At 42.9% G+C, this 13,419-nt stretch overlaps 1 protein-coding gene across 1 annotated transcript; it reads left to right on the forward strand.

Moving 5' to 3' along the window:
- Positions 1-607: 607 nt before the first annotated feature.
- On the forward strand, positions 608-2,381 carry LOC110322058 (ubiquitin carboxyl-terminal hydrolase 17-like protein C). Its single transcript, XM_021198610.1, has 2 exons — positions 608-614; positions 711-2,381. The coding sequence occupies exons 1-2, from the start codon at positions 608-610 to the stop codon at positions 2,348-2,350; spliced, it is 1,647 nt and encodes a 548-aa protein (XP_021054269.1). The 3' UTR covers positions 2,351-2,381.
- Positions 2,382-13,419: the final 11,038 nt, after the last annotated feature.

Genomic DNA, 13,419 nt, shown 5'->3' on the forward strand with positions numbered 1-13,419 from the left:
CCTTGTTATTTCAGGATGCCCTAGACCTGCATAAGGAAGAATGGAGGGTGCTGACTTTTGTTGACAAAGGGGCTGCTCTGCCCTCCTAAGAAGTTGAGTCTCATCATAAGGCCTTTGCAGCTTGCATGTGTAGTGCCAGGAAAGAGCAGTCATCCCCCAAACCAGACAGGAACTGATGAGATGCAATCACTGTGAGGCCTTCTTATTCCAGCTAGCTAGGGCACCACTGTGAGCCACTGTCTAGCAGGAAGGCTTTGGGGATAGTGAGCCTCCGATATCTCTCAGGGTAAGCGTTTACAGTAAGCAGCAAGCAGAGAGGTGTGGGTGAGTGTGCAAGCATCTAATTGGCTAGTTTTTGTGGCCTGTAACATAATGGTGGGTGCTGGGAGTCATGGGCTGAATGCCTGCTTCCTTCTGTATGGATGGTTGTTAGGGAAGGGGTGGGCTTTGAACCTGGTGGTGCAGATCTGGTGGAGTAATAACCTGGAGGCACTGGTCTTGTTGGGGGTGTAACCTAGAGACTGGATTTATGTTCATGTTTGGTTTAGGATGGGGTGTATATGAGTGTTTTCTTTTTTGGAGGGGTTGAGTGGAGTAACTTGTAAAGATGCTAGGTATTGTCCTGTTAGTTTTCCTGAGGTGAAAGTTAGGTCAGGTTTTCTAGAATGCAGTCTGAAGTTAAAGTATTTGACCACTGGCATGCCCTAAAGTCTTTTCGTGTTCTTATCCCGGAGCAGATCCAGCCCTGTCATCTCCTGGTGCCCCAGAGCTGTATCAGGATGAAACTCAGATGGTGGAGGTGCTGGCTGCCAATGGCAAGCACAGTCTGAGTTGGGAAAGTCCCCAAGGACCGGGATGTGGGCTCCAGAACACAGGCAACAGCTGCTACCTGAATGCAGCCCTGCAGTGCTTAACACACATACCACCTCTCACTGACTACATGCTGTCCCAGGAGCACACTCAGACCTGTTGTTCCCCAGAAGGCTGTAAGATGTGTGCTATGGAAGCCCATGTGACCCAGAGTCTCCTGCACTCCCACTCAGGGGATGTCATGAAGCCCTCCCCGATTTTGACCTCTGCCTTCCACAAGGACAAGCAGGAAGATGCCCATGAGTTTCTCATGTTCACCTTGAAAACCATGCATGAATCCTGCCTTCGAGGGCCCGGCCAATCAGAAGAGGAATCCCCCTCTGAGGACAACTCCCTGATTCATGACATATTTGGAGGCTGGTGGAGGTCTCAGATCAAGTGTCTCCACTGCCATGGCACCTCAGATTCCTATGATCCCTTCCTGGACATCCCCTTGGATATCAGCTCAGTTCAGAGTGTGAAGCAAGCCTTACAGGATATAGAGAAGGCAGAAGAGCTGTGTGGGGAGAATGCCTACTACTGTGGTAGGTGTAGACAGAAGATGCCAGCTTCCAAGACCCTGAGGGTTTATAGTGCCCCAAAGGTACTCCTGCTTGTGCTAAAGCACTTCTCGGGCTTCACGGGTAACAAGTTGGACAGAAAAGTAAGCTACCCGGAGTTCCTTGACCTGAAGCCATACCTGTCCCAGCCTGCTGATGCACCTTTGCCTTATGCCCTCTATGCCGTCCTGGTCCATGATGGTGCAACTTGTGACAGTGGACATTACTTCTGTTGTGTCAAAGTCAGCCATGGGAAGTGGTACAAGATGGATGATACTAAGGTCACCACGTGTGATGTGACTTCTGTCCTGAATGAGAATGCCTATGTGCTCTTCTATGTGCAGCAGACGGACCTCAAACAGGTCAGTATCGACATGCCAGAGGGCAGAGAACATGAGGTTCTTGACTCCGAATACCAGCTGAAGAAATCCTGGGGAAAAAAGCAGCAGAAGGAAAGCTCTTACACAGAAGATGCAGGAGAGCCCTGCAGAAACAGGGAGAAGAGAGCAACCAAAGAAACCTCCTTAGGGGAGGGGAAAGTGTTTCAGGAACAGAACCACAAGAAATCTGAGCAGAAACACAGCAACACTGAAATCGTGCCTCAGGAACTGAACCACCAGAAAGCTGGGCAGAAACATAAGAACACCGAAATCATGCCTCAGGAACTGAACCTCCAGAAAGTTGGGCAGAACCTCAGGAATACCGAAGGCGAACATGATCTGCCTGCCAATGCAATTGTGATTCACCAACCCAGATCCACAGCAAACTGGGGCAAGGATGCTCCAGACAGGGAGAATAAACCCTGGCACAATACTGACAGGCTCTTCACCTCTCAGGGCCCTGTGAACACTGGGCAGCTCTGTAGTCAGGGAGGGAGGCGAAGATCAAAGAAGGGGAAGAACAAGAACAAGCAAGGACAGAGGCTTCTGCTTGTTAGCTAGTGCTCACCCACCCACTCACACTGGCTCCTGTGGACACACTGTTGACCCAAGGCTCCTGGAACAAGAGATTTGCACCTCTGTCCCAGGCAGAGACAATGCCTTGCCCTTCTTGTGGCATCTACCTTTCCTCTGGGCCCTTGCCTGTCTTTGCTTACTGGCTGTCTGAGAATCAATTGGATGTGGAAAAAAATTGCCCAGGGTGTTGGTACAGGTTAAAAATAAGAAAGTTGGAAACCTGGGGGAGGTCTGCATACCCTCTCCTGCAACTCACAGGATCTAAGCAGGGTAGAAACTACCATCACCATGTTGGAGCTCTTGATGTTTGGAGTTTTCGCTCAGCCAATAAGTTGCTTTGTGACTGCCCAGAAAATGTGTAGTATACAATGTAAGATAGATGCTTTTGTTCTTTTGTGTAATCCACAGTTCTTTGACCAAATAAATTCTATTATTTCACAATCATTGTGTGCTTCTTCATTATTCTTTTTTCTTTTATGTTATGTTTTGTTTTGTTTTTATCATGAATGTAAATCAGTGTGGTATACACTTGGAAGAGTGTACTGAACCTGGTTGTAACATTGGTCTCATGGGTGTAGACATGAATCATCACTCACATATTTTTAAATGAGGATTCTTTTCTCCCAGAGAGTTACCACCTATCCTGTCCGTGGTGTGAGATCATGGGCACCATTGAAATCCTGGCTTCTAGACTCAGGCTGTGAGATTGAAAGAGAAAGGGTGAGGGTCAGCACCTGTGTGGCATGTGTTCATCAAAGACAAATGGAAAAGGCTGAGTTGGGATTTGCAGTGTCTGGGATTGCCAAACTGCCTGGGCTCCATGTCTCTGCCAAAGACTCCATCAGCCTCAGTGTGCCTTCTGGTCACAAGGGCTCCAAGTCCTTCTTAAGCTTGTCATGAAGCTGGAAGAGGACAAATTCTGCTATTGGGATGAAAAGGTTGCCTTTTTGTTGGAGAGGAAGCACCACTCTGAATGATATACAGAGTTTGTAATTGGTGCAATGAAAAATGCTTACTAAACACAAGTTGATTACTGGTTACACAAGCTTAGTATGGTGTTCTCAACCTGTAGGTCTCAACCGCTCTGGGAATGAATTTCTCTTTCACAAAGGTTGCATATCAGATATCCTGCCTATCAGATATTCACCTGGCTATTCAACTGCAGTAGCAAAGTCACAGTATAAATGTAGCATTGGAAACAATGATATACTTGGGGGGGGGTCACAACATGAGGAAGTATATTGAAACTTCAGACAGCATTAGAGGAAGGTTGAGAATAACTTCTAGGATCATGTAGGAGAGACTTTTAAGTGGAGAAATCAATTTCAAACCCAACAACTATTACATAGCAGTGTTCAGAACATCCATATGGAACTGATGAGATATGAATGTGGATGAGGGCAAGTAGGTAGAACCCCACCCAGTGTAAGGGCATTTAGGTGGCTGTGTTTAAACCAGACCCATCTTGAGAGGCCCCAATAGAAGGCCACAGGCTTGGCTTTCTTCTCACACTGTGTGTATTGCTAGAAGGTGGCAATCTGCCGAACTAGCCATAGACACCAGAACCCTTGCATCATCTCCCACTTTCTTCACACCATACCTGATTGGTTTTTCCAAGTTTTCTGAAATGCTATATAATGGAGAGATCAGTATTTCTAAGCACACCCAAAGATCTTAGTAACTTGAACATTCCTCTAAAATTAGCATCTTATTCATTTGGGATTAGTATATCAGACAGAAAACAATTGGCATTCTGTATATACCTTGCCTTCAAGAACAGTCTGATATACAATTCCTTACTGAAAGTAATAATAGAAATGAACTAGGGGTGCATGGCAGAGGTAAAGGATTTTGAGCAAATGTGCGAGGCCTACATTTGTATCATTCATATACCTAACCATAAAAACCAGAAGATAAATTTGAACTTATGTGGTAATATTATTAAAACTGTGTTTCAAAATGAAGAAGAACAAAATCAGGTTTCACTGCTTCATAAGGAGATATAACACTTACCAAGACAAATTTTGTTTCAGATGTAGTTTATTTTGTGTGTGTGTTTTATTTTTGGGTTGTGTTTGTGTGTGTGTATGCTTGTGTGTGTGTATTTTATTCAGGCAATGGCAGCCAACTGAGTGATCAGGAGCTGAAGCCATCAAAGGATGAAACAAAACTCAAGGTCAAATTGGACCATTTTGTGCCAGGAAAGTTTGGTGAACCCCCAAAGGACCACCTAAGAACGATTCCCATACAATTGCATTGGGGTGGCATAATTCAATAGAGTTTTATAGAGACAAGAGATGGGTATCTATCATTGCACACATCTGATTGGGAAGCCATTATGGCCTTTAATATAGTTGTCTCTTGCTGGGAGCCAAACCATAAACTTAAGTTCTGTTTTTTGTTGTTTTGTTTTTGTTGTTGTTGTTCTTTGTTGTTGTTTTTTTGGTTTGTTTGTTTGTTTGTTTCTTTATTGGTGGTTGTTAGGAAGTGAAGTGCCAGGAGCAGGATTGTTACCTGGGAGGTGCAGATTTGTTGGGAAATCACCTGGAACTGGTGTTACACCTGGGTATTTGGGGGAGGTAACCTGNTGGAAACTAGTGCTTGACACAGGTCTTATTGGGGGAGTGGGTAACCTGGAAACTGGTGATAGGTACTGGTCTGTTACTGTTAACTGGTGTCCAACCTTAGGTCAGGCTCTTTAAGACAGTNCTCTAAGAAATCAAAAGATCTGGACTCTCAAACACAAATGACCCTTTTCTCAAAAATAAACAGAAATGTAGGATTTGCCTGGTATGGTCCACNTAAAAGTTAATCTTATTACTCCAGTGGGAGTGTGTCAGCATGATGGAATTAGCTGGGTGACTGAATCACCTGCAAAGTGGATACACAGTCAAGGGCTGATAAAAAAACCACTATAAAATGTCATTATAACTAATTCCAGAATTCTTTGTGGGTAGATTCCCAACAACATAATGCTTGGGACAAAGCCCGTACTGATAAAAACTAAAGAAACAGACTAGGTTCAAGGTCATTTTTTTTTCCATCCCAATGTCAACTGCAGTCTACTCAGTAGATTAGATGACATCTTCCATCAAAAGACCTTGACTGGATGATAAGAAAGAGACTGTTTTGAAAAAGTGTAGCAATATTAGAAAGGAGAAATATAAAATATATGGTTCAATTACTACAGGGGCGCTAGGAAGTGAAATGGAACTGAACCCTATCTTCTAGGAGATAACAGATTTGGGGGCAAGGTGCTACCCAGTGAAATTTAGTTTCTGGTATGATGGTTGTAGTGGCTATTCCTGGTTGTCAACTTGACTATATCTGGAATGAACTACAATCCAGAATTGGAAGGCCCAGCAGTGCCCCTAATCTGGAGGCTGGGAGATAGAAGTTTCTGACCTGGATCTTGGTATGGAGATCTTCTCCAGAAGATTAAGACAGGGAGACCTCTGAGTTCAAGGTCATCTGGTATTAAAGGTGTGGTGGCACACACCTTTAATCTGNCAGAAGATTAAGACAGGGAGACCTCTGAGTTCAAGGTCATCTGGTATTAAAGGTGTGGTGGCACACACCTTTAATCTGAGCTGCACCTTTTGAGTCAGTATCCCCTAGAAAACAGAGACAAAAAAATCTGTCTGTCTGTCAGTCTCTCTCTCTCTCTCTATCTCTCTCTCTCTCTATCTCTCTTTCTCTTTCTCTTTCTCTTTCTCTTTCTCTTTCTCTCTTTCGCTTTTTCTCTCTCCTTCACCTGCTTGCCCTATGGGACTTAGCAGCTGCTAGATCCTTGGACTTCCATTAACAGCTGCTACTGACCTTTGTTGGGAGTTGGGCTGCATATTGTAACCCATCAATAAATTTCTGTGACTCTAAAGAACCCTGTCTAATACAGAAGATGGTACCAGAAGTGGGGTATTGCTGTGATAGGCCTGACCATGCTTTTATTTGAAAGAATGTGGATTTTGGGGGACTTTGGATTTGGAACTCAGTAGAATACTTTAAATGGGGCTTAATCAGTCATCCTAGTAGGAATATGGAAGACTTTGTTTCTGGGAGTAATTTGAATGGTGTTGACCTGGCCCAAGAGATTTCAAAGGAGAAGAATTTCAGAATGTGGCATAAAGACTGTTTTTGTGGTATTATGGTGAAGAATGTCGCTACTTTTTGCCCTTGTCTGAAAAGTCTTCCTGAGGCTAAGGTGAAGAGACTCAGATTAATTGCATTGACAAAGGAAGTTTCAAAAATGCCCAGCAGAGACTTTGTTCTCTGGCTAAGTCTTGTGAAGAGTATTTTGAAGAAGTATAGCAAGCTTAGAAAGGAAAAATATAAAATATTTGGTTCGAGTATTAAAGGGTTACCAGGAAGTGAAATGGAGCAAAAATCTTGTTTTCTAACAGATAACATATTAAGGGAGTGGGACTTTGGGGCAAATCCTACCCAGCTAAATTTAGATCCAGGCATGGTGGTACACACCTTTAATCCCAGGAGACAGGCATGCTGATCTCTGCATTCAAGGTCAATCTACAGAGGAAGATCCAGGACAGTCAAGCTTAAGCAGTGAAGGATTTGGAAAGCATAAAGCCGGTGATAATGTAATAGTTCAATAGGGTCATGTTCTAGTTCCTGCAAGCAGCAGATCTAGGCAGCTTCAGCCATATGGCTCTTGCTCTAGAGTTAAGAATGGAAGGAACTACTGGGACAATTGATGGTGGTTAGCTGGAGCTAAGAAATTAGCATTAAGAAGATACCTGCATTACTGAGGTGAAGTCTTCTGGGAATTATTTTCTGGGAGAACAAAGAAGCTGTGCTCAAGAGTTAGCCAAGGTTATACTTTGTGCTGCGGCTGAACTTGGTAATGTGTAAGAGTTACCCAGTTGGTACTGGTTTTGAAGGCATGAAGGTGTCATGAAGAACAGCTGAGGCTTGGCACTGTGAGAGGTTATGGAAGGCCAATGGAGAAGGTGTAGCCTCAGCTGTAGTTGATGGCCCAGGACTGAAGGGGTCAAGCAAAGGATTTGAGGCTTGGCACCATGAAGAGAGTCTACGAGAAGCTGTTGGTGACGCCTAGTTGGAGTGGAACACCCCAGTGTATTGGAGATGTCAGTACCATGGGATGATCACCAAGAACAGCAGCCACAGTGGAGTGGATCAACCTGAGCTTAGAGCGCTACAGAGGTCAGAGCTGCAGAAGTGATGCCAGCCCTTAGGAGGAACCCAAAAGATGAAGTGGAATCCCAGACACTGAAACAAGAAGCTGTAANATTGAAATTGCCTTGGAGACTCAAAGATGTTAAAGATGCCAGAGCCATGGGATACATGCTGAGGAAAGCTNCTAACAGGGAGTGGAACCAGCCCAGGAGAAAACAGTTTGTTGCAGTCAACAAAGAAGAAAAAGGAGTGGAGATCTGAAGACCACTTTGACATCAGCCATGGAGATGCAGAATATGGAATTTGCCCAGCTGGTTTCCTGTCTTTCTTTGGGGATTGCAGTTAAGTGATTGGATAAATCTCAGAAGAGACCTTGAACTTTGGACTTTTAACATTGTTGAGACTGCTATAGACTATGAGGACTTTGAAAGTTGGACTAAATGCATTTTGCATTATGTTATGTTTAAGTATGCCCCCAACCCATAGACTCATGTGTTTGAACAAGTCTATGGGGGCCAGGGAGTGGAATGTGATAGTTTGTATATTCTTGGACTAGGGAGTGGCCCCATTTAGAGGTGTGGCCTTGTTGGAATAAGTGTAACCTGGTTGGAATAGGTGTGCCACTGTGGATGTAGGCTTAAGATCCTAACCCTAGTTGCCTGGAAGTTAGTCTTCCACTAGCAGCCTTTGGGTGAAGATGTAGAACTCTCAGCTCTGCCTGTGTCATGCCTGCCTGGATGCTGCCATGTTCCCGCTTTGATGATAATGGATTGAACCTCTGAACCTGTAAGCCAGCCCCAATTAAATGTTGTTTTTTATAAGACTTGCCTTGGTCATGGTGTCTGTTCACAGTAGTAAAACCCTAAGACAATGATACATACCTTTAATCCCAGGAGAGAAAGCCAAACAGGTCTCTGAGTTCAAAGCTAGCCTTGGACAAATCAGGTGCTAGGTTAAAAAAAAAAATTCAAAAAACAAAAACAAAACTTAACTCCAGACACTGTGGTAAACTCATTTAATCTCAGCATTACAGGAGACAGGGCCATGCAGATCTCTGAGTTCAAAGTCAAGCTACAGCACAAGTTCCAGAAAAGCCAAGCTTAGTCAGAGAGGGAGTTGGAAAACAGAAAGCTGGTAATGGAAAAAGAGAGGCCATGTTCTATCCCAGCAAGCAGCAGAAGATGGCAGCTTTGGTCATGTGGCTCTGATTTTAGAGTGAAAATTAGAAGGGATTACTGGGACAATTGATGCTGGTTACCTGGAGCTAAGAAATTAGTGGTGATTAAAAAGAGACCATCATAATTGAGGTATCTTCTGGGAATTTTTTTTTTCACAAAGAAGCTCTGTTCCAGAGATAGCCAAGGTTGTACCTCCTTCTGCAGCTATACTTGGCAATATGTAAGAGTCACCCAGGTGGTACTGGTTTGAAGGCACTGTGAGAAGCTGTGGAAGGCCATTGGTGAAGGTACAGCCTCAGTTGCAGTTGATGGCCCAGGATTGAAGGGGTCCTGCAGAGGAGTTGAGTCTTGGCACCATGAAGAGAGTCTATGAGTTGGTAAAGCCTACTTTCAGTAAAAAGCCCCAGCATGTTGGAAATGCCAGTACCATGAAGTAACCACCAAGAACAGCAGTAGCAATATAGTGGAATCAATCAGACCCCGGAGCACTACAGAAGGCAGAGCTGGAGAAATAACCCAAGCCCTTTGGAGGTACCCAGAAGATCGCGTGTGGATCCCATCCACTGAAACAAGAAGCTGTAACAATGAAGTTACCTTGGAACAAAATTTTCAAGATGCCAGAGCCATAGGATATCTGCTGAGGAATGCTGCTAACAAAGATTGGAACCAGCCCCGGGGAAAGAAGTTTGTTGCAGTCAACAAAGATGAAAAAGGAGTTGGAGATCTGAAGACCACTTTGTCATCAGACAAGGAGATGCAGAGTTTAGAGTTCGTGCAAATAATTTCTTGTCTTTATTTGGGGTGAGATGCCAGATCATTTAAGTTCAGACTCCATTTTAGAGAACCTGTCCTAAGTTTGAACTCAGGAAAACTAATAGGCTGGTACCTAGCATTAGTTTCCAAGTTGTCCTCCAGCAAAACCTGAGCCTAGCTCCAGTCTCTGGGCTAATCCTCAACAAGGCCAATGTCTCTAGGTTATTCCCCCAACAAACCTGCACCCACAGGTTACAAGTTCGTCCCCTACCTAACAATTACCAATACATAGCGGAGCAGAAGTTAAGTTTATGATATGACTCCTAGTACCAGCCTATTATGTTAAAGGCCACAATAGCACATACTCCCTGCTTGCTGTTTGCTATAAATTCTTGCCCTGATAGATATTCAGGGCTCCCCCCACCACCACCACCAAAACCATCCTGCGTGACGGTGGTGAGTTGGGGTGGGGGGCAAGCTAGCTCAAATAGAATAAAGACCCTGCTGTTAGTTACATCAGATTGGCTCCTGTCTGTGTTTTGAGGGATCACTAACATTTCCCTGGCACAACAGGGGATTACAGTTAAGTGACTGGATGGATCTTAAAAGAGACTTTGAACTTAGGACTTTTAACATTGTCAAGACTGTTATAGACTATGGGAAAATTTGAAGTAGGATTAAATGTATTTTGCATTATGCAATGTTTTGGTATGGTCTCCATGGACTTATATGTTTGAACAAGCCTATGGGGGCCAGGGAGTGAAATGTTAATTGTTTGTATATGCTTTACCTAGGAAGTAGCACTATTAGAAGGTGTGGCCCTGTTGTAAATGTGGTCTTGTTGAAGTAGGTGTGTCACTGTGGATGTATGCTTTAAGATCCTTATCCTAGCTGCCTAGAAGCCAGTATTCTGCTAGGAGCCTTCAGATGAAGATGTAGAACTCTCAGTTCCTCCTGAACCATGCCTGCCTGGATGCTGCCATCGTCCCACCTTAATGATTATTGACTGAACCTCTGAAACTGTAAGGAAGCCACGGTTAAATGTTGTCCTTATAAGAGTTGCCTTGGTCGTGGTATCTGTTTACAGCAGTAAAACACAAACTAGGACACCAAAAAAAGCCAGGCCTAGGTTTTGAGACCTCAGTTCATAAATATCACTGATCATCTCAGTATTTTCTACTATGTATACATTCTTGCTTTGATCATTTTAAACACTAGTATTGGTTTTCACCATTTCCAGTCTTTTTTATTTTTATTTTTATTTTTAATTTTTTTATTAGATATTTTCTTCATTTACATTTCAAATGCTATCCCAAAAGTCGCCTATACCCTTCCACCAACCTGCTCCCCTATCCACCCACTCCTACTTCTTGGCCCTGGCTTCCAATGTACTGGGGCATATAAAGTTTGCAATACCAAGGGGCCTCTCTTCCCAATGATGGTCGACTAGGACATCTTCTGCTACATATGCAGCTAGAAACACAGGCTCTGGGGTTCTAGTTAGTTCATATTGTTGTTCCACCTATAGGGTTGGGATCCCTTCAGTTCCTTGGGTACTTTCTCTAGATCCTCCATTGGGGTCCTGTGTTCCATCCTATAGATGACTGTGGGCATCCACTTCTGTATTTGCCAGACACNGGCATAGCCTCATAAGAGACAGCTATATCAGGGTCCTTTCAGCATAATCTTGCTAGCATATGCAATAGTGCCTGCATTTGGTGGCTGATTATGGTATGGATCCCCGGGTGGTGCAGTCTCTGGATGGTTTTAGCTCCAAACTTTGTCTCTGTAACTCCTTACATGGGTATTTTGTTCCCTATTTTAAGAACCCATTGGTCTTCCTTCTTCTTGATTTTCTTGTGTTTTGCAAATTATATCTTGGGCATTCTAAGTTTCTGGGCTAATATCCACTTATCAGTGAGTGCATATCNAGTGACTTCTTTTGTGATTGGCTTACCTCCCTCAGGATGATATCCTCCAGATACATCCATTTGCCNAAGAATTTCATAAATTCATTGTTTTTAATAGCTGAGTAGTACTCCATTGTGTAANTGTACCACATTTTCTGTATCCATTCCTCTGTTGAGGGACATCTGGATTCTTTCCAGCTTCTGGCTATTATAAATAAGGCTGCTGTGAACATAGTGGAGCATGTGTCCTTATTACCAGTTGGAACATCTTCTAGGTATATGTCTAGGAGTGGTATGGCTGGATCAATGTTCTAAGAAACTGCCAGACTGATTTCCAGAGTGGTTGTAAAAGTTTGCAATCCCACCAGTAATGGAGGAGTGTTCCTCTTTCTCCACATCCTCACCAGCATCTTCTCTCACCTGAATATTTGATCCTAGCCATTCTGACTGGTGTAGGTTAGAATGTCAGGGTTGTTTTGATTTGAATTTCCCTGATGATTAAGGATGTTGAACATTTTTTCAAGTGCTTCTCAGCCCTTCGGTATTCCTCAGTTGAGAATTCTTTATTTAGCTCTGTACCCCTTTTCTAAAGGGATTAATTGAATTTCTGGAGTTCAGCTTCTTGAGCTCTTTTTATATATTGGATATTAGTCCTCTATCAGATTTAGGATTGCTAAAAATCCTTTCCCAACATCTGGGTGGCCTTTTTGTCTTATTGTCAGTATTTTTTGCCTTACAGAAGCTTTGCAACTTTTTGAGAACCCATTTGTCCATTCTTGATCTTACAGCACAAGCCATTGCTGTTCTGTTTAGGAATTTTTACTCTGTGCCCATATCTTCGAGGCTTTTCCCCATTCTCTCCTCTATAAATTTCAGTGTCTCTGGTTTTATGTGGAGGTCTTTGATCCACTTATACTTGAGCCTTGTACAAGGAGATAAGAATGAATCAATTTGCATTCTTCTACATGATAACTGCCACTTGTGCCAGCACCATTTCTTGAAAACGTTGTTTTTTTGTTTTTTGTTTTTTTGTTTNTTGTTTTTTGTTTTTTGTTTTTTCCCCCCACTGGATGGTTTTAGCTCCCTTGTCAAAGATCAAGTAACCATAGGTGTGTGGGTTCACATGTGGGTCTTCAATTCTATTCCATTGATCTACCTGTCTTTTGCTGTACCAGAACCATGCAGTTTTTATCACAATTGCTCTGTAGTACAGCTTGAGGTCAGGCATGGTGATTCCACCATAGGTTCTTTTATTGTTGAGAATAGTTTTTGCTATCTTAGTTTTTTTGTTATTCCAGATGAATTTGCAAATTGCCCTTTCTAACTCAGTGAAAGAATGAGTTGAAATTTTCATGGGGATTGCATTGAATCGGTAGATTGCTTTAGGCAGGATAACCATTTTTACTATATTAATCCTGCCAATCCATGAGCATGGGAGATCTTTCCATCTTCTGAGATCTTCTTCAATTTCTCTCTTCAAAGACTTGACGTTCTTGTCATACAGATCTTTCACTTCCTTAGAGTCACACCAAGGTATTTTATATGTTTTGTGACTATTGTGAAAGGTGTTGATTTCCTAATTTCTTTCTCATCCTGTTTATCCTTTACGTAGAGAATGGCCACTAGTTTGTTTGAGTTAATTTTATATCCAGCTACTGCACTGAAGCTGTTTATCAGGTTTAGAAGTTCTCTGGTGGAATTTTTAGCATCACTTATGTATACTATGATATTGTCTGCAACTAAAGATATTTTGACTTCTTCCTTTCCAATTTGTATCCCTTTGATTTCCTTTTGTTGTCAAATTGCTCTGGTGAGGACTTCAAGTACTATATTGAATGGGTAGTGAGAAAGTGGGCAGTCTTGTCTAGTCCCTGATTTTAGTGGGATTGCTTCCAGCTTCTCTCCACTTACTTTATGTTGGCTACTGGTTTGCTGTAGATTGCTTTTATTATGTTTAGGTATGGGCCCTGAATTCCTGATCTTTCCAAGACTTTTATCATGAAGGGGTGTTGGATTTTGTCAAATGCTTTCTCAGCATCTAATGAGATGATCATGTGGTTTT

This window comes from Mus pahari, chromosome 1 (genome assembly GCF_900095145.1).
Source record: "Mus pahari chromosome 1, PAHARI_EIJ_v1.1, whole genome shotgun sequence".
NCBI classification, from domain to species: domain Eukaryota; kingdom Metazoa; phylum Chordata; class Mammalia; order Rodentia; family Muridae; genus Mus; species Mus pahari.